This window comes from Spermophilus citellus (assembly GCF_964194105.1).
Source record: "Spermophilus citellus genome assembly, chromosome: 5".
Taxonomy (NCBI): Eukaryota; Metazoa; Chordata; class Mammalia; order Rodentia; family Sciuridae; genus Spermophilus; species Spermophilus citellus.
In genome coordinates, this window is record NC_138186.1 from 142,391,286 (window position 1) to 142,413,230 (window position 21,945).

Here is a 21,945-nt window from a genome sequence, read left to right on the forward strand (position 1 = left end):
GCTCCACCACTGATTTATACCCACAAGTCCCTACTCAAATTTGAGATTACTTAGTGCCATAAGTTTACTGTTTAAAATTGTCTCTTATAATATTACTCACATTTAGTTGTATATTTTTTGAAAAAAAAAAGCACCTTGATTATTTTGATTGGGGTTGAGAACATTAGTCCCTAGACAACAATTTTCATTTTGTAGTACTCTGTTATGTTGATGATAGTATTATGATGTTCAAACATTTTGTATTTGTCATTTAGAGAGTGAGATTCTCACTGAATAGACTAAAAATTTACTTTAAAAAAGAGACAATAAGGGCTACATCTTAAAAGGTCTTCTGAAGTGTTCAGTTATATTTTAGTTATGAATCTGAAACCAGTCTACAAGAGGTAGGTGGTTATAAGTTGCAAAAAATGTTAAAGTGGCATGGCATATTGTTTAATTTACTTAAGCCTCACTTATGCATCATTAAAATTAGTTTTATACCAGATAAGTATTCTTAATTTTTTTTTTTTGTTCCTGTCTCATGACACCTGAGAGAAAGAAGTGCTTGTCAACATCATTGTCTTCCAGTGACAGTGATTTTTAAGGGGGAAGGAGTAAAGATGGCTCTGTTCTTTTCATCTTCCTGTTCCTCCCAAAATGAGACTAGCTAGATTAGAGAATATGTAACCGTTTTTCAAGTGTAAAATTATACAACTTTATTATTTATTTGGATGTCTAATATGTACCAAACACTGGATGGTATGTTGTAGAAATAACTTCTGGAGCTCAGGTTTAACTGGAGAGGTAAGGCACATACTGTATTTTAATATTTTATAATATAGAGAGAATACAATATACTCTACCCAAAGCTCTACAACAGAGGCCTTTGATATTCAAGTCATATAGTTTTGACATGAAGCTATCATCTTTTAGCAATTTGGGATTATTACATGTGAACTAAAATTAATCATATAGTGCTGTGATGTGTGCCTTAAAATCTAAATATCATTTTCTTCTTAAAAATCACCATAAGTAGCTGGGGTTGTGGCTCAGTGGTAGAGTGCTTGCCTAACATGCATGAGTCACTGGGTTCAATCCTTAGCACCACATAAAAGTATAATGTCCACCTAAAAACTAAAAAATAAATATTTAAAAAAATCACCATGAGAAGAATAAGAACACAATTTCCAGTGTTTATTATTATATAGAAGGAAGTATAATTTAGCCTTCTAGTTTCCTACTGGAAATTAAAATTTAATAGAAATTTTCCTTTGTTAAGCAGAGAATAATCTAACTGCTAAGTTGTAACTATATACAGTATATTCTTAGATTTGAAATAAAAACATTAAACTTAATCAGCATAATTGAGTTTAACATTAACTCATTCACAAGTATCTGAGTAGATATTAATAATGATTAGCTTCACTAATAATGATTAGCTTCACTAAACTCACATAATTATGATTTGGGCAAAATGTTTTTATTCTTTAGAGGTTCTTGATTAGCACTTTTTTGCACATAGTTCACTTCAAAATGATCATGATTCAGTCATCTTGGGAATACTACTTCTGTATATCCTGAGGAGGTGCAGCCAGAATACATGGAGTACAAAGGAGAGGATGCTTTGGAAGAAGACTGAACAGAACAACAGCAAAACTTCCATGTAGTCTTGGAGATAGATGTATTTAAGTATTCATCTGTAAAGTGGTAGGCTAGATTAAATAACCTCTAAAATATGGCCTCCAGATTGTATAATGTATGAATCTTGATTTTATATAAGGACTCTACAGAATGCTTATTTTCTGATTCCCTCTTTATTATTAGTTTCTTCCTTGGCTGCCTTTTCATCATTCACTTTCTGTAAGCTGTCTAGGTGTTGAGTTGCTTTCAGGTGTTTTAATGGTGCTCGCATTACTTTTATAAACCTGATTATCTATTTTCTGTGGATTTCTGTCTATATTTCCTAAAGGAATCTCAGACCTAGTGTGTCTGTTTCATTAACAGCATCTAGACTACTCTAGAGTCTTAGTAGTCACTTAAGGTTCCTTTTTTTTTTCTTTTTGTCTGCCTAACTTTAATCATCAATATGTTCAACTAACGTACTGTCTCTTATGCATTCTCTTATTCATTTTCTATGCTGTAGTACTTGTTCAACTGTAGTCATACTGCTTGTGGTCTGCAGAACTCTCTTAATTTCCCTGTCTTTATTTCCATCTGTGTATCTTGATGTTGGTCACATCTGTTAGAATGAAAACTACCTAAAAACTAAGTTATTCATTTTCATCTTCCCAATGCCAAGAAGATATTATTTTTAAAATTTATTTATTTTAATTAGGTATATATGACACCAGAATCCATTTTGATTCATTGTACACAATTGTACCCCAACTTTTCATTTTTCTGATTGTACACGATGTAGTGTTGTACCATATGTGCAGTCATACATGTACCTAGGGTAATATGTCCATCACATTCCACCATCTTTCCTGACCCCATACCACTTCCCTTCCCTTCCCCTTTGCCCAAAGTTCCTCCATTTTTCCCATGCCCTCCCCCATTATGGGTCAGCATGCACTTATCAGAGACAACATTCAGCCTTTGGTTTTTGGGGATTAGCTTACTTTACTTAGCATGATCTTCTCCAACTCCATCCATTTACCTGCAAATGCCATAATTTTATTCCCTTTTAATGCTAATATTCCATTGTGTGTATATACTACAGTTTCTTTATCCATTCATCTATTGAAGGGAGTCTAGGTTGGTTCCCACAGTTTAGCTATGGCAGATTGAGCTGCTATGAACATTGATGTGCCTGCATTACTATAATACGTTGATTTTAAGTCCTTTGGATATAGACTGAGGAGTAGGATAACTGGGTCAAATGGTGGTTCCATTTAAAGTTTTCTAAGGAATCTCCATACTGCTTTCCAGAGTGGTTGCACCAGTTTGCAGTGCCACCAGCAATGTATGCATGTGCCTTTTCCCCCACATCCTCACTAACATTTATTATTGTCTGTATTCTTGATAACTGCCATTCTGATGGGTGTGAGATGAAATCTTACATTAGTTTTGATCAGCATTTCTCTAATTACTAGAGATGTTTAGCATTTTTTCATGTATTTGTTGATCAAATATCTCTTCTGTGCAGTGTCTGTGCAGCTCCTTAGCCCATTTATTGATTGGGCAAAATGTTTTTATTTTCTAGAGGTTCTTGATTAGCACTTTTTGTTGTTGTTGTTCCTGTCTCATTGGTGTTTTTTGAGTTCTTTATATATCGTAGAGATTAGTGCTCTATCTGATGTGCATGTGGTAAAACTTTGCTCCCAAAATGTAGGATCTGTTCACCTCATTGTTTCTTTTTCTGAGAAGCTTTTTAGTTTGAATCCATCCATTTATTAATTCTTGATTTTGTTTCTTGCACTTTAGGATTCTTGTTAAGGAAGTCAGGACCTAATCCAATGCGATGAAGATTTGGGCTTACTCTTTCCTTTATTAGTTGCAGGGTCTCGACTAATTTCTAGGTCCTTGATCCGCTTTGAGTTGAGTTTTGTGCATGGTAAGAGAGAGGGGTTTATTTTCATTTTGTTGCATATGGATTTCCAGTTCTCCCAACACCATTTTTTGAAGAGGCTATTGTTTCACCAATGTGTGTTTTTGGCTCCTTTGCTAGTATGAGATAACTGTATTTATGTGGGTTTGTTGCTGTGTCTTCTATTTCTAAGAAGATATTATAATGTAACCTGAAAAACTATCACAGAGATCCAAGATAATATCCACACAATGTTTAATAAAATACATTTTTTTTGTGGTAGTCCCCATTTATTTAGGAGTTAAACAGATTTCTTGTATGAACTGCTGAATTTTGCACTGAGTGACAGAACTAAGAGGTCATGACCAAAAGACTTCTAGTTCCCTTGAAGGTGTTTAATATTTGTTAATGGTGCAACCATCCACCCTTTCTTCCTTGGCAAAAAAAGTCTGGGGATTGTTCTTTTTTTCACCTTCTATATCCATTCTGGTATCAAGGGTACCTGATTTTACTTTGTAATATCTTTTTGTTATTCCCATCTTTGTCCCATTATTCTTATTTTAGGTTGATCCATAGAATTTCTTACATATATTTGTGTAACAGTTTTCTAACTGCTTTCTCTTCAATCTTGCTTCCACAGTTAATTTTTCCATTCTGTAGTTACAGTAAGTTCTAAGTGCCCAATATGATAAGTCACTTGGTACTTCCATTCGTATACACACCCTTATATTTAAAAATCAAGTGATCTATATGATACACATGGCCCTAAATAACCGACCTGCTTTTTTAACCATTTGTCTTACCATTTACTTTCCCATGTTGCACCCCCAGTGATCTACTGGAAGTTGTATGCTTTCTGTCATTTCCTTTCTTTTATGTAGATTTTGTCTTCTTCAAGATTTACTAGCAATCTTGAAGGACACTTGCCTGGTTTGTCAAGAATGGGTTGCTTAGTACCTTAACCATGCACTCTCATTGTGCCTGCATTATTGCAGTTCACTTGTTTATGTGCTAGCTCTTTTTAGACTTGAGTTTCCTTAGGATGGGAGTCATTTTATTTTTGATTTCTTTATCCCAGTACCTATCACAGTGTTGCCCAGTTGGCATTTTCTCCCTCCCCATCATTAACAAATGTGATTTTCACAGAATAATTGTGTCTATAAGTTTTCCATTATCAAATGAGGAAAAGGAGAAGGAAGTTGTTATTTTGGTGATATCAGAGACCCACAGATTGTGTGCTTTCTCTTGATGTGAACATTAACTATAAGCTTGACAATTCTCTAAGCATTTATTAACTTATCTATTTGTTCAAACATTCCTATTATGGATACTATTGTTATTCTACAGATGAGGAAATTAGGAACAGAAAAAATTAGATTGATTTGAGGCCATGTAGATAAGGACTGTCTTCAAACTCTAGGAGTATGGCAGCAAAGTTTATATCTTTCTTACTAATCTCAAGAGGCTGGTGAATTGGCTTTTTACATGGTATGGTTATTGAGGTCTCCTTGGGAGCATGAAAATATGCATATAAACTTATACATACTGTATTTTGTTGCTTTTTACACAGAGGAAACAATTCTGTGGTCTTTACCTCATAGGCTCAATAGATCTATGCTGAAGTTGGCCTCTGTGGCTCATGCATTATCAAGCCTTGGCTTTCTTTTATTAGTTACCAAAAATCTTTCTGTAATTTAAATTAAAGCATATTTTTCTTGAGAGGTAGTAGCATTCACTTAGAATACAGAAATTGCATGAGTTATAGTCATGTATATGAAAAAATGATTGTTTATGTCAGGAAACCCCAGTCTGCATATGGGAGTACCAAGGAAGAGGAACAGATGGAAGCAAGTTGGGGGTCATTCTGTCAAGAACTGTATATGGTATTAAGAAATGTCTGTGAAGTCAAAAGTAATATTAATTGGTAAATTAAGACTGTGAGGAAAGGAATTAGGAATAAATGACTAAAGTCAGGCTCAGCTAGATAGGAAAAGGATATTAGGATTGCTGGTTCTGTGGGCAAGAGGATGAGTTTAGGAGATGATATTCATTTTTATGTAATATGGGTAGTATGCTTTTAATTTTCTTGCTACTCTTAAAAACAGTAGTTCTCAACTTGAAGCAATTTTGCTCCATAAGGGACATTTTGCAATGTCTGGAGACACTTTCTAGATGGTGCTAACATTCCTTGGGGCAGAGGGCAGTCCCCCAACAAAAATGAATTATCCCAGCCTAAATGTCTATAATGCCAAGGTTGAAAAATCTTGCTTTAGAGATGATTTGATGATTGCAGGATAATTTATCATGAAAGTTTTGTATGGTAAGAGGATATGTGTTCAAAAAGTCACACTTAAAATTCCTTTTACTTTCACTTTTATTTCATTCCTTTAGAAATTTATCAGAACATTGAAAGAGCTGTCAAGAAATTATTTTATTTGTTCATATATTCAGCATTCAGTGAATATGCGTGGATGTTATATAGTATGTAAAATACTTAGTTTGTTGAAGTAGAGCAATATAAACCACAGTCCTTGCTGCCCAGAGCATGAAAGTCTAGAACAGGTAGTTACTTAACACATAAAACACTACTGTTAAAACTTTCAGCTTTACTAGAGAGCATTCTGAATATAAAGTAGTCTTTGAGTAATTGATTGGATAAACTTTGTACCTTTGTTTCAAAGCAGGAGATTTTCATTGGTGCTTTTAGTAGTATGTTCTATTCAGAATCATTGATGGAAAGATCCAGGGTTGTGGTAAACTAAGTATTATTGCTAAGTACAGTTTTATAGCTTTTAAGAAAAATCAAGTGTCTGAAGATTAGTATAGATATAAGTGTTTAGCAGTTTAAATTGTTTTAGTATGTATGTTTTTTTGCTTAAAATAATTTTTAATTTAGAATATGTAGTCATTACTGCATTGAAATATATAGTTTAAAATGAAAGTCACATTTTCCCTTTGTACCATAAGTATCATGTTTAGAAATAATCATGTTTAAAAGTTCACTGACATGCTTGTAGACTGTTTAATGCCAATAATACAGTGTTGTGGATTATTGCTATATAATATAGTTATTGTTTTTTTGACTTTGGGTGCCATAGTTTTCTTTTATCCACCTATGTCTACTTGAATATTTTGTAATCTATTTAACCATTCCCTTATGGTGTGCTTCCATAGTTTTTTATCATTACAGATGTCACAACAGTAAACAATCTTATTTATATATTGTTTCACAGTAGTGTTATTATGTCTGCAGGCTACATTCTCAGATTTGTAATATACATAATACATTTTTTATTTTATCAAATTTTTGATACACTTGCCAGGAGTAGCCAAGCTACACTTGCCAACAATGTCAATACCCTCCTCCCTGTCCCCTTGGCAACATAAGATGTTCATAAAATAGAAATATTTCTACTATTCCTACACTTCCCTCTCTTCTATGTCCTCACTCTTATATTTTCTTTTGTCATTTCTTCTCTTTCTCCTCTTCCTTTTTCTCTCTCTTTCTTTCCTTTGACATACTTTCTTTGACTTGTGTTTCTTTCACCTGGTCTATTGCTCTCTTTCTTTTTGAAAATTTTTATTTTAGTATATAGGAACTATATTTTATAATGTGTATTAACCCCTTGCATTTATTTCTGGAATATTCTTTGTTTGCTTGCGGTATCTTTAATCAGAGAGAAATTTTAAAATTTTTATATCAAATTTGTCAGTCTTCTATACCTGTTTTCTTTTTACTTTATGTTTTTATCTTTAATCAGTAAGGAATTTGTATTTGGTAAATCAACCATGCTAAAGTCTTTTCTTCAGATGAATTGTCAATATTCTCCGTACAATATGTTGAGTAACCCATCCTTTTCCCACTGATTTGAAACACTTTGCATATGCCAAATTTCTGTTCATAAATAAATATATATATTTCTACTCCTATATCCTCAATTCCTTTTAGTTGCTATATATAAAAGACATAGAAACATATTCCTACTTATTGATATATTTGCAGATGTACTGTTCTTATTTATAGAGCTATTCTTGTCCTATTACCAGACTTTAATTTTCACCAGCTATATAGGAGGTCTTGATATCTGGTAGTTCAGACCCCCATCATTATTCTTAATTTAAAAATGAAATTGTTTTGGTCATTGTCTCACATTTACTCTTCCAGATGAACTTCAATATCAACTTTGCATGTTTCCCCCCAAAATAGTCTCATTGGATTTGTACTACCACATCATTCTTTTTTTTGTTACGTACTCTTGAAATTTATTTGCATGACAGTTAAGCAAATAAAAAATACTGTGTTCAAGCCAAGGTAAGGTGCTTTGTATTACTATCTCTTTGTGACAGAAAATGTTTATTCTAGCACTTCTTGACCCTCTAATTACCTAATTACTTAAAAACCCAAGACTAAATGGATACAGAAATATTCAGACTAAAAATACTGTAAGCATGCTCTGACTAACCACAAACTTCAGAAGTTATTTTTGATTTAGAGTTTTCTTTCAAGGATTTATGTAAACAACAATTAGATAATTCTGTAGGGCAAAGGTCTGATTTTTTTTTTTTTAGTTTTGTTTGATGATATTTTTTTAATGCTTTCACAATATAATGTATATTACAACTTCATTGTGAGGTAGGTGGCACATTTTTAGAAGGGAAAAACTTAAAAGTCTTTGAAATATTTAATGACTAGTTCAAGGTTCATGTTCTGTGAATTTCCATGGCAGAGCCTTGGATTTCTAGCCATACCAGTCTAATTAAAACTGATTACTCCTGGCTGGGAGAGATCTGTAGGATATAAATGGAATCTTAGGGCGAAGCTTAGGAAATACCTTTTTAGTTGCTTGGAGAAAGTGAAGGAATTATGGAACGATGAAATACAGCAAAATATTTTATGGAGAAATTGTCATTATCACATGTAAGTACATATGGATTTTTCTCATTTAATCTTCCCTATCTAAAGAGTTTTAGTAATTATCCTTCCTAAGAATATTTGATACTCTTTCTGTTTTACTTTCAACTTATTAAATGAAGAGTCCTTGAACATAAATCTGTAAAATCTGTAAAAGATCTTTTAAAAAATGGCTTTCCTTCAAAACCTCAATCATATAGTCTTTAAGTTTATTCAGGCTCAATTCCAGATTTGATGAAATACCTCCTAATGGAATAGTTGCCAGAACAGTTTTGAAAGGGCCAATTAGGGTCAAACCTGATTGGTAAAGAGTGTAGAAGGCAGACTCCAGTTCTGGCAAATATCAAACAATAATAAATTTAGAAGTAGCATTAGGTTTCTTTGTTCATGCTCGAGTTTCTCTCTCTCTCTCTCTCTCTCTCCCCCCCCCTCTCGTGCTTTTTGAGTCTTACTTTTGTTTACAGTAAAATTCTTTTGCCAGCCCCCACAACAGTTTATTGACTATTGCCTAGTCTTTTTCAGAAGTATTGACCTTTGATTCCTAAAATTTGACATTTCCCATGTTATTTCTACCTTTTTAAAAGTTTTTAATCGGATTAAATCTCATTTTTCTTTTTTTCATTTTTTCTTTTTTGGTATTGGTGCTGGAGATCAAACCCAGGGCCTTGCACATGCTTGGCAAACATTCTACTGCTGAGCTACATCCCTAGCCCCTCAAATCTCATTTTGCTTGTTAAGCTTTCCATAATTACTCAGGTACATACTTTGACTTTTCTTATTTATTATAGTTCACATCTCAGAATAGTTAATAAGCTCTTGGAGAATAGCAGAATTGCCACTGTGAGACCCTGCCCCCCTGATCTTTAATCTGGCTGCCATAGGCCTCAAGGTTAATGTCCTCTGGCAAATTAACCCCTCTGAACATCAGTTTCTACAAAGTAATGTAGAATAATTATACCTGTTTTACACAGTTATTATGAAGGTTAAAAGACAATGTAAAAGCACGTGGCAGATGACAATAGAGAATGCCTATAGCAAGTACCAGGTTGTCTTTCTAGAACTCATATCTCCAACATTAGGAGGTGTTTGGTATTTATTAATTGTAAGAAATAGATAAAAGAGATTATATTGAGGAGGTTTTTGCCTGAAGAAGAGATCTAAGATAATTTATAAAGATGATAGAGGTCAACTTTTGGTTATAGAATTTAAATCCATAGGAGTTAATTATTAAATTGTTTGTTGAATGTTTTATAGGTAGAGCACTGTGACATATTCAGTAGACTGTGTAAACATACGTATCAGGTACTTCCTGTCCTCAGAGAGCTAGTAGTAATCTCATATTGAATGTGTTTAAAGACCATAGGAGTGAGTCAAAATAAATCATGTGGATGTGCAAGTAGAGGGTTTCGTTAAATTCAAGTGTCAGTAACAATTGTGTGATGCTTTAGATATCTAACTTTGCATCCTTTACAAAGGAATAGTCATTGAAAAAGAACCTTCAGGACAAGAAACCTAGATCATTTCATGATCACGAGAAAACCTAGATCTTCTAACTAGATTTTAGCCCCAGAAAGGAAGCATGGAAGCCCTGAAGGAAGCAGCTCATCAAGGGGACAAGGTGGCAGTTTCTAATTATGCTTTGCTACGGAGATAACTGGAGTATGAGAAAGGTGAACTGGCAGGGCAGGTGGGTAATTTGGTGTTGGATAGACCCTGCCAGGAAGGTGAAGTAATTTGACTTTTTGTCCCTTGTTTCTTTGTCAATAAAACTAGCAGACTAAATTGACTGAGTAGCTGTTATTTCTTTTGGAATGAAAAATTGAAAAATGAACAACTTCCTATTCAACTAGGGACTAAATACTGTTAATATATCAATCTTCAGGATGTATTTTTTTTTGGCGGGGGGAGGTGATCATAATTTGATGGAGGTAGTTTTCATGGCTTTAAGGAGAACATTGGTAGTCTTCCTTTGGAATAGAATACTTTTACCTCATAGAGGCCTGTTTGACTTAAAGGATATCTTAGTGGTTTAGGAGTGAGATACAAATGTCTTAATTGACTTTATTATATAAAGTGGAAACTTCATATACTTTATATAAAACTTAAGAGGAAGGCTGATGACATAGTGTATATGTGAGAGTGTATATGTGAGGCCTTAGGTTTCATCCCCAGCCCTGCAAAACAACAAAATCTTCAGAGGAAACTGAACTTAGTGAAATGAACTGCCATACGGTAACTGCTGATTAATGGCAGGGCAGGGAGCAGAATCCATGCTATTTCCCATCCAGTACTCATTTCTCATTGTCATATTTGAGACTTACTGAAAATTCGATGATTGATTTCTTGGGATTGTTATACAGTGAATGAATTTTCATTTGATTGGGGAAGATGAGAAGACACTAAACATTTCAGTTTTTTTTTTCTTGTAACATGATAGATTTGAATCTTATAGTGTATCTCTTAATGATTCATGACCGGTTATTTTAATTATTAGTTCATTTCTGAGCTGTGCCAGTAGATCTACCTCCTATCCAGTACAGTGCACATCATAAGGAGGACTTTTTAAAGTATATAACATTGCCTTTTACAGCTCAGTGAATAATTTAATGAACATATTTTTATTTTTGATGGTAGATATTAATTTGAATTAATATGCTTTCAAAATAGCCAGAGCCAAGGTTATCTGGTAAAGGGAGGTACCGGGGTTGGACTTACTGAACTCCTTGAAAAAACTTGCAAAATACTGTGTGTATGTGCATTTTTCTGTTGTTAGCCTTTTAAAGGGTACCTGACTTAAAAAAAAAAGTTTAGAAATCACTGCTTTAATAGATGTTATTCAGATCCATAATGTTGGCTGCTTTCTTTCTACTTTCAACCAAATTTTTGAAATATTGTGTCCTAAGTTTGATGTCCTATAGATAAAACAAAACCCTGTTTATTGCATCACCAGAAATATTGGTAGATCATGGTGATTTTCTCTATGCTTAGAGACTTTTTATGTCATTGTGTGACCCACCCACTTTTTAAAAGTCACACATCTAAAATACTAAATGTTTAAGTTGATCAAGAAAGTTTTCATATAAACATAGTTGGAAGAAATAAAAAATGAACCTTAATGGGAAGTTGGAATTAGTCCTGTGGAGCCTGGGTTGAGTCTCTTATTATTTCCCATTCTTGTAACAGAGGCCAAAATCCACTATGCCTCCTTCCCTTGTTTTACTCAATTGGGAATCTCCTTTCTCCATAACTGCACACCTACACACTCACCCACACACCACACACATACCTCACCACCACACCATTGTTATCATGTCCTAAGTATCCTCCTTCCTTATCCATTTACTTCTTCACCTTATTTTAACTCTGGGAACTGCCTTTTCTTGAAAGGCCAACTGCTTTATAATTCTCAATCTTTTCCTAGTGTTTTACTACTTGTTTTATTTCATTTTTATCTTCTCAAACCTCAGGGAGATCAACTTTATTCTTTTTCCTGCCCTTCCAACATCATTATTCATCTTTTTTTTCTTCCCTTGATCCCCTGCTCCGTTGAGGTTCAGGTCTTTTGCCTGAATCAGTGTTTTGTTAGTTCTCCTGCAGTCAGTCATCTACTGAATAACCTCACGACTCCTTTTCCTTATCCTTCAGACTTTAGCTGCTGGTGGCGTACAGTTTTCTTCTCTACCCTCAGCTCTTCATGGTCATAGCTTACTTGAGAGCATCTAAATGAAAAGCACCCAAGTCCACCTGAAACAAATGCTTGTTCCTTGACAGCTCCATTTCCAGTGATCTTCACTTCTCATCAGCAATTCACTGTAATTTCTTGTGCTTCAAAACTGTACTTCTCATACCATGACCTTTTCTTCATTGTTGACCTTTCTACTTTCCCTACTATATCAGTAGTTTCCCTTTGTCATTTAATTTATCTGTCTTAGATTTCATGGTCTTTAATAATTTTAATATCATTCTATTTGGGTGTTGGTATCTTCAGTGACTTTGTTGCTTTCTCCTGGCTGGCACCTATCGGTTAGAACCTTAACCCTATATGCAACAGTTAATGCCTTTTCCTGAATGGCTGACCATTGCTAGAGAAAGTCATGCAGAAAGGTGGGTTATTCTACCCTAAATTCATTATTTTAGTAGTTTAATGGGCTTTAGTACTATTGAACACTTGCCCTAAATTTTATGTTCAACCTATTCTTTGAGCAACAGTTATTGAAAATCTTATTCACTTTCTAGATTGTTCTATTTTTCTCATCCAGCCTCAGCCCCTGCAGGTAACTAGCTGCTATGTTAAAGAGAAAATAGAAGCATTCCGTTGGGAATTTTCTTCTCCCCGGTTCCTAAACAAACAAATCTACCTTCTTTTGCAATAAAAGGGTCTTTTCCAATCTTAGTTCAGTTTCTGCCTGCGCCTTAGACTCTATCCTCTCAAAAATTTAAAAAAAAAATTTTTTTTAAAGAGAGAGGATTTTTTTTAAATATTTATTTTTTAGTTTTCGGCAGACACAACATCTTTGTTTGTATGTGGTGCTGAGGATCGAACCTGGGCCGCACGCATGCATTGTTGTACAACCAGAGATATGAAAAATTGTGCTCTACGTGTGTAATATGAATTGTAGTGCATTCTGTTGTCATATATAACAATCAAAATTAAAAAAAAAATAAATATTGGCAATCTCTTCTTCATGTATTCATCTGATCTCTTTCAGTTTTATCTTTTTCATGAACTGATTCCACATATCTCTTCTATCATTCTCCTCCATTTCTCCCTTTCCAACCAAACATCTTTGAAAGAATCATTTTTACACATCTACAGTCCCTTGCCCAAATCTCTTTGGGCCAGATTTAATTCAGATTTACGAATCTTTTTGGATTTAGAAAAGCATTACCATGTATGTACCATGTGTGGTGTTAATAGCTCCAGTGGGTTGTAAAGCAGCACCCTGGAATCAAACACTTGCTATTTCTTCTCTGAAATGTTGGGCTTTTCACTTTAAGTGGGATAAATAAGGATTGTGGATAAATAGTCTCATTTTGGTTATTAAAAGTAATTAAAAAATAATTTTTCATTGCTTGTGGATTTTGGTGTTAACAATGAGAGGTAGTGGGTATGTACTTCTGCTTTTGTTTTCTCACCTTCTTTTTTTTTTTTTTTAAACCCATCCTGGTGTTTACTTTCCCTTACTTGCTTCAAGTGATTCTTGCTAATTCACCCAGTAACCTTTATCTAAAGTGATCATTTCACCAGTAAATGTTTTCCGTTCTCAGTTGACTAACTGGCCAGCACCGTCAGATCCTGGTGATGCCAACTCCATCAAACATTCTCTTTCCTTAGCTTCACTGGTATCACCCTTTGCTGGTTCTCCTTTTCCTTGCTGTAGCTATCATCCTCCTAGGACCACTTTTTTTTTTTTTTAAAGTTCTCTCCTTTGGTGATTGTCTGTGTTGTCAGCTACCAATTAGGTGTTAATGAATCACAAATATACACTCTAGTTCAGACCTCTTCTTTGAGTGTGATCAATATGTTGAACTACCTACTTGATATTCCCTTTTTTAAAAATCTCAGAATATCCTAATCTTATGATTTTCCTGTGCCCAAACTGGTTGTCCTTCCACTTTCTCTTCTTTCTCTTTCCCCTTCCAACACTTGCTTATCTCATTTTTGGTAATATTCATTTCTGTAGAACAAAGATTAGGATCTTTGGTGTGGCCTAAAAGGCCTGCTCGGCTTGCCCACCTCTTCAGATTCACTTAGCTCCCCCTTCTGCTTCCACTCACTCTGAAGTACCATGCTTTGTCCTATAATAGGGCCATTGTAATACAAAAGCTATTCTATTTGATATGTTCTTCCTTTGTATCAGTTAATTTCTTTTTCACAACTTAGCTTTCTCACTTTCCAAGAGAAGCTCGTTAATTCATGTGCCCTGTCACCAAATCTTAGGGCACTATATATGAATTCTTTTTTTTTTTTTTTTTTTGATAGCAAGGAATGAACTCATTTAACCATTGAGTCACATTCCCGCACTTTTTAAAAAACACTTTAATTTAGAGACAGGGTCTTGCTGAGTTGCTTAGGGCCTCACTAAGTTGCTAATGTTGGCTTTAAACTTGCGATTCTCCTGCTTCAGCTTCCTGAGCTGCTGGGATTTCAGGCATATGCCACTGTGCCTGGCATTATATATGAATTCTTTATGAAACTAGTAACAATTTTAATTTAGCTTTTTTTGAACTACTTAATATTTTTCCTCACTATACTGTAAGTTCTCTGAGTACAAGCATTGTATCTGCTCTTGTTTACCATTGTATTTCCAGCATAATGCTTAGCATGTAGGAGGCAAACAGTAAACATTTTGAGTGAATTCTGGACATTATCTTTGTGAATTAAGTAGTTTCTGTATATTTAGTGACGTAGCAATGTATTCTTCACAGGTTTATGTGTATTTAGTCCTGATGGTACTCTTTTTGGAAATTATGAAGATATGTTTTTTTAAAAAATTCAATGTATTATATAAGGAGCAGATATATATATTTGATCTAGCTCATTTCTTTCATGTTGATTCAGTTTTTTAGATCAATCTCTTCCTCATATTTGTAGTTTCCAGATATCTTACTAAATCTAGTGTATATAAGAAAATACATGTAGTGTTCTAACAAAATTCAGCAGACTCTCAGCTTGTTTATCAGTTTGTAAATCTCACAGTATTAAAAATAATTGAGCCATCTGCTAATTGAGGAAACAATTTTAGTGTTTTGAAAGTGTGTAGTAGGAGAGGGAGTTAGATGGTCTAGGTATAATGACAGAATAAGGCTCAGTGCAGAAACCACGTTGTGACCTCTTAATACTGAAACTTAATAGTTCAAAATTAGGAAGAGATTTGGTAGAGGTTAAGCAAAGGAGAGTCCTGACAATGGGGAATTTCCCAGAATGGGGTGACAGAATTTTCTCACCAAAAATTTATTTTTTTAAAAGAAAAGATAAGTATTTATAAAGACCCAAATTCTGTGAAAATTATCGTAGTCTATAATTTATATAACATATAATATATGTTTCTAGAAATTAACTTTAATTAGCCTTTTATATTTTACTCTTTAATTAGGAAAATCAGTAGGATCTCAGTCATCTCGAAGTGAATCTGAAATTGTGCCAAAAGTTACTAAAATGACTGTATCTGGAAAGAAGCAAACTATGGGATTTGAAGTACCTGGGTAAGATTTTAAGTCTTTCTCCCTGTTTTTTGAAATCAATATTGTGTCCTATTAGTTTATTAGAAAGAGAATGTCTTTCCATTTTATATAACATTGGCATTGAAGTATCCCATTGTCCTCATTATAACATAGTTCAAAGAGATGGGGATGAAAGATTAGACTTGAATTCTATAGCCTTGCCTGTGTGTATTACTGCATCTCACTGTGAATTTCCTCACATAAATAATTTATAATGATTTTGTGAAAGCTAGCATGTTGAGGTAGGGAATTTTTTATACCATTAGGTGGTGTAGGTAATCAGGGCTTAGGAGTTATATGAGTCAGTCAATCATAGAATCACTAATTAAAATTCTAATAAATATTATCTTTGAGCTCTTTTAGATTTTCTTATTGAATAAAATGTATCATTGTAGAAAATACATAAAATGAAACATACCTAGAATTTCAAATATCTATTGAAAAGTGATATGAAATCATAAATTAATAGCAGCTGTTCTTTTTTAAAAAATCATCTTTCTAGAATTCTTCCAGAAGTCTTTATAGACAATGAAAGTAATTGCTTGAGTCTCAGATGCACTGTTTATAAACAGTAACGTTGAACCTCTTAAATTTTTTGAATTTTTCAATCATTCCAAAAGGTATACTTTTACTTACAAATTTATGTATTTTGCCTCTCAAAAAAAGAAAACTCAGTGTTACCAAATATAAATAACTGAGGTTTTTTTTTTTTTTTTTTTTTTGGTAATTTCAAGAAAAAGAGCCCAGTAGCCTGGTCTTTTCTCTATTATAATGTTCTCTTGTATAAATTAATAGGAGTGTCATGTGTTGTGCAGAATCTTAATGATCACCTATTTCAATTTTGTACTTTATTATAAAAGGAAGATTTTATTCATTTGGTTTAAACTTCAGGGTGGGAAAGGTCTCAGGATCTACAATATAGTAAGCATTCACTATATATTAGTTCAATGATTGTATGAAAGAAAAGTTGATTTTTATTTTGAGTAAGCTTAACCAGTTAAAATAATTTTGAGTTGTGGTTCAATTACAAAAGCTTAAGGAGTGTCTTTCTTCTCTCTTAATTAGGGTTAAGTTCACATAAATACTCTTTATGTACTAAATGTTTTAAGTGCCATTTAATCCTAAGTGTTAGTATTTTCATCGACAAAGAGAAATAAAGGAAAACAATTATACAGTACCTTTCCTAAGGATTTTATAGTCTTAATGTAGAAGGTTTCAGAAGTCTTAAAAGCAATATGAAGTAAATGTTGTTATGGAATTATATTAAAAGTAAATGCATAGTTCTCTGAATAAGGATAAAAATAATGGGTAATAAATAATAATTGATCAAGAATATAGATAATTTGATGCAAAGAAATAGTTTACACATTTGAACTTTATATATATGATTATAAAAGTAAGTTTGGAAGTACTATAAAGGTAAAAAAAAAAAAAAAAACAGCCCATGAGGTAACTTTGGTGTGGCCTATGAGAGAAGTCATCAGAATGTGAATGTGACTTATTACATATTGAGGTACTCAGAAATGCTTAATAATACTTAAGGCCAACCAAATTATACTTTCATAGAAATTTTTGAGATTTATAATAGGGATGAGTACTTAAGATTGTCTGATTTAGTCTAAGAAAGCACATTAGAAGCATGGCAAAACAGTTTTAGTTGAGACTTCAACATTATAGTTTGATTCCCAATGGTGTTTTTAAAAAGTATAGGATAGTTAATATTTTGAGAACTAAAAAGCCTTTCAAATGTTTTTGTTTTAGTAATTTTGTCAGTCCAAGCACTTTTGTATCTATACAAATCAATAGCTTAAAAAGTCAGTCTTTTCCTCAATATTACAGCAGATATTCAAGTTTCGTAAGCTTAGTATTGTGTCTGGATATTGATAATCAAAGCCTTTGAAAGTGCCTGTACAAATGATTGCTAAATGTTTAAATTAGTTGAAATGATAATTTAATATGCAGTATACTGTAAATACGTTTTAAGGTTAAAATATCCATTGTAAAACTATGAGTTTGATTCTTATCTAAGCTTTTGGGCTAATAATACATGTCACACAGTGTGTATTATTGATGAGATCAGTTCTGAGAGAAAGTTGACTAAAATATACTTTAAAAATAGAGATAATTTATTTAAGTTATTCTGACAATCTGACTTATTAGATAGCAAGTAATGTATGGTACAGAATAGTATTTCTTTGCTCAGAAATGGAATGTGAAAAATGTAGAACATGTAGGTTATTTAACTTGAGTTCAGCCTTTTTGTCACTTTTTTGAAATTGCAAATAAATCTTTGGATTAAATAAGGTATACAATATGCATAATTTCTCAAATTTAGGTTTGTGTTTTTGTCTTCCTTTTTTGTTACTGGGGTTTAAACTTGGGGTGCTTAATCACTGAGCCACACCTCCAGTTTTTTTTTTTTTAATAATTTTTGATTTTGAGACAGGGGCTTGCTAAAGTTGCCTAGAGCCTCACTAAGTTGCAGGTAGTAGCCTTGAACAGTGATCCTCCTGTCTTAGCCTCCCTAGTTACTGGGAGTATAGACATGTGCCACCATACCTGGCTCAAATTTAGTTTTAAAATCTAAAAAATAAGTCTATCAAAAAATCACATTCACAGATAATATGTTAAGTTTGCTTGGAAACCAAAACTTTCTAAAATAAAACAAAGAACACTTAAGAGAATGTAGAATTTGTATTAACAAAATATATGTAAGTAAATATATGCAAGTAAAAATGGTTAGAACATTGTGTAGAACAAATACTCTACACTTAACCTCTTAAATTTAAATTATTAGCCTCTAAATTCATGTTATTAATAATCCCATTTTTGGAAAGATAGTGTTGGAGAATAAAAACTAGTCATTTTATAATATTAGATAAGGTTACAAAATTATATCAGAAAGCACCTGAAAAAAATTTGACCAACTTATTTTTTCATTCACATCAGTTAGTAATTATAGGACTGAATCTAGAATAGTCATTTTTAGACCTACCTTGGAGGTTTTTCAAATCTTAAAACATTGATTTTTGTTGTAATATGTGGAAGTTTTTATTAAGTGCAGATTTACCTGAGGATGCTTTTCAATTGCTTTGGTTACTTTCTTCTAATACTATATAATTTTAATGAATTAATTTGCAACTTGAGAAAGGGAATATTATTGAGAGAAAAGTAACCCTTTCCTGTTACTGAATTGTAAATGAAAGAGTCTTGCCAGCCCTGCGTTTTGTGAATATCTTCCTACTCAAGTAGCCCCTCTAAGGGTTTCCTAGAACTTGGTGGGTGTGCTAAACTTCAAGGACCTGCCCACTCTGTCAGCCATAGCTGTCTACAGTTATCTGTTTTTTTCATATGGATTTAGCATAAGCTTTCCTCTAAAGAAAAGATTCTGAAGCTAAGAACAAAAAGATTTGAAGCCAGAGATTGAGATTTCTCCCAGGTCTATTCAGAACCAGAGCCTATGACTAGTCATTGCAGTAGAATACTTTTATTGTATTTTGTGTATATATTTTCTTATTTTTTCTAATTAGCTGTACATGACAGTAGAATGCATTTTGACACATTATACATAAATGGAATACAACTTCTCATTCTTCTGGTTGTATATGGTGTACAGTCATATCAGTCATGTAATCATAAATGTATATAGGGGAATAATGTCTGATTCATTCTATCATTCTTTATCACCATACCCTCTTTCCTCCCTTCATCCCCTCTGCCTATTGCAAAGTACCTCTACTTTTCCCTAGCCCCCCAACATTGTAAATTATTTTTTATTACCTTTAAGTTTGATTTAAAAGTGTTGGAGACAGCTTCCACATACTAATTTTTTCCTTATAGTTCAAGATGGAACTCATCTGTCCGAGTAGTGCTAAAAAAATGAACACTTAACTATTAGAAGAAAATTGAAAAACAAAGTGAGAATGGATATGAGTATTTGTTTGTTTGTTTGTAGTACTGGAAATCGAAGCCAGGGCTGCTTACTACTTGCCCCATTTTTTTTTTTTTTTTTTTTTTTTTTTCCTGATGAGGCAGGGTCTACATAAGTTACTCAGGTCTTAGCTTCTCCAGGAGCTGGGATTACAGGCATGTACCACTAGTGAGGTTTTTTTGTGTGTGTGTGAAGTTGCAAATGTAATTAATATGTCTTTTCCTGAGGAATAAGATGAAGGGTTAATACTGAGCCTATAAAAACTGTCCTGAGAAGGTAAAAGTCATCTGTTAACAGTGGGCGAGAAGGAAATAGATTTACTCTTACACATTTCCATTTTACTGCAATCTTGGTCAGCTCCATTTGAGTTGGATATACTTTGCTTTATTTTTATTAACTTGCAATTTAACCTGCTCTTAGACCTCATTCTATTTATCCTAGTTGTTAAAGGAAGCTCAAGGCATAGTGTAATCTGATTAATGAGGTTGTATTCTTTATGGGCATGCATGGGATGAAGTGCTAGTGTTAACTTTTGCAGGGAATAGTCAGAACCACAGAGTGAATGAAGCAGTGAGGGCAGTGTTTACTTTTGGAGGCATTGTCATTGTCAAGGAGAGGATAAATTAAGTTAGGGGTCTTGTTTCTACTTTATATATTTGAGTCCCTTATTAGAGTGTAAGCTTTTTTGAACCATGAATAATTATTTCATTTCTGTATCATTTTTTCTTCATAATGTCAGTACATATTCTATGTTGTAGATCTTAATAAATCTAGTGCTTGTTGAACAAATGAATTTAAGCTCTTCTGACAAATTTTAAGAAACAGTAGACGTTTATCAATATCTCTTAAGCTTAGTGTTTGAGCAGAAAAGATCATAGTCCTATTGAAAGGATGAGTTAGTCGAAAAATGATTTTTTAATACTAGATTATCTCCATTATCATATTTGGTGCTATTTTTTATAAAATATCTCCTTTTTATCATCTGTTTTGACAGGCTTTATTATATGGCAAAAGCTATGGGTTTGGACTTTGAATTTCAGTTACTTTATAGTATACATTTTTCTTATCTAATTTTTGGTAGCCTTTTTCTCCTGGGAGTCTATATTTATGTGGTTTGGGTCTGACTACTTTTCATTTCCACCTTAACAGACAGTAGCCACTTAAAAGGGATCATTTTTGGTCTGGAATATAAAGAATTTTGAAGAGGCATCTTTGCTCTCCTTATGACACTATAGGATATCAGTCAAATTGGTTTCAAACACTTCTTTCCTGTCTGCTTTCTGTAGAGTAACATCTGAAGAAAATGGTCACAGTTTCCAGACACCTCAAAAAGTACCTCCTGGTGAAGATACCAGCATTGCTTCTTCTGACATTCTTGATACCACTTGTAAATCATCTCTTCCACCTCACAACATTCAAGCCTCGGAAGAACAGAGTTTGACACCAACACCAATGAAAAAGGCTGGCAAGCTGAGACAGCAAATAGATGTGAAAGCTGAACTGGAGAAACGGCAAGGCGGGAAGCAGCTCCTCAACCTGGTGGTCATTGGTATGCCCTCTGTTCCTCTGGATTGTCAGTCAGCTCTGTCTTAGCCTGACTATGGTCTAGAGACAGCAGGGAAACTCTGAATGTCTCTCTGGGTATAATGGACATGATGTAAGGGGGCATTGCATCATAATGCTTTCTGGTTACCCTGGGTGAAATAATGCCAAGTTGCCAATCATTAGATTTGGTTTGTGGCATTTTCATTTTGTGAATATTTTGAAAATGGCATGTATTTCCAAAAATCAGGGAAATTCTACCCACCTCTCTGAACAGATGTGCCCCCCTCTCTTTAGATGTTTTAACTGTCATTTGATAAAAATTGGTATTTATAACTCTAAACACTGACCTGAACTGTTGAATCACACATCCATACAATGCCTCAATGTGAACAACATCTGGAAATGTATGAAGTATTAATCCTGAATCAATTTTCCTTAGGTCATGTTGATGCTGGGAAAAGTACCCTGATGGGCCATATGCTTTATCTTCTGGGTAATGTAAACAAAAGAACTATGCATAAATATGAACAAGAATCTAAAAAGGCTGGCAAGGCTTCCTTTGCATATGCATGGGTCTTGGATGAGACTGGTGAAGAAAGGGAAAGGTAGTCATTTTAAAATTTACAGTTTGAAATGATAATCTTTTAAGTGTGTAATATGTTTTAAATATGTTAAACATACCATGAAATAGTTTTAATGATCAGGGTAATATTTTTATAATTCACCATAATTACTTTTTTCCCCTTTTGAATCCTACAAGAACAGATTAAAAGAATGTTTATCAAAAACAAATTAAGACAGAAAGAAGAGACAGATAATCGAAGC

The 21,945-nt window shown here is 33.4% G+C and overlaps 1 protein-coding gene across 2 annotated transcripts in view; it reads left to right on the plus strand.

Annotated features, from left to right (window-relative positions):
• HBS1L (HBS1 like translational GTPase) overlaps positions 1-21,945 on the plus strand; it is an 87,976-nt gene that overhangs the window by 37,336 nt on the left and 28,695 nt on the right. For both annotated transcript variants that reach the window (XM_081296658.1, XM_081296656.1), the window contains exons 5-7: positions 15,518-15,626; positions 20,862-21,124; positions 21,560-21,725. In XM_081296658.1, coding sequence (XP_081152784.1) covers positions 15,518-15,626; positions 20,862-21,124; positions 21,560-21,725 — 538 coding nt within the window. The remainder of the gene's footprint in view (positions 1-15,517; positions 15,627-20,861; positions 21,125-21,559; positions 21,726-21,945) is intronic.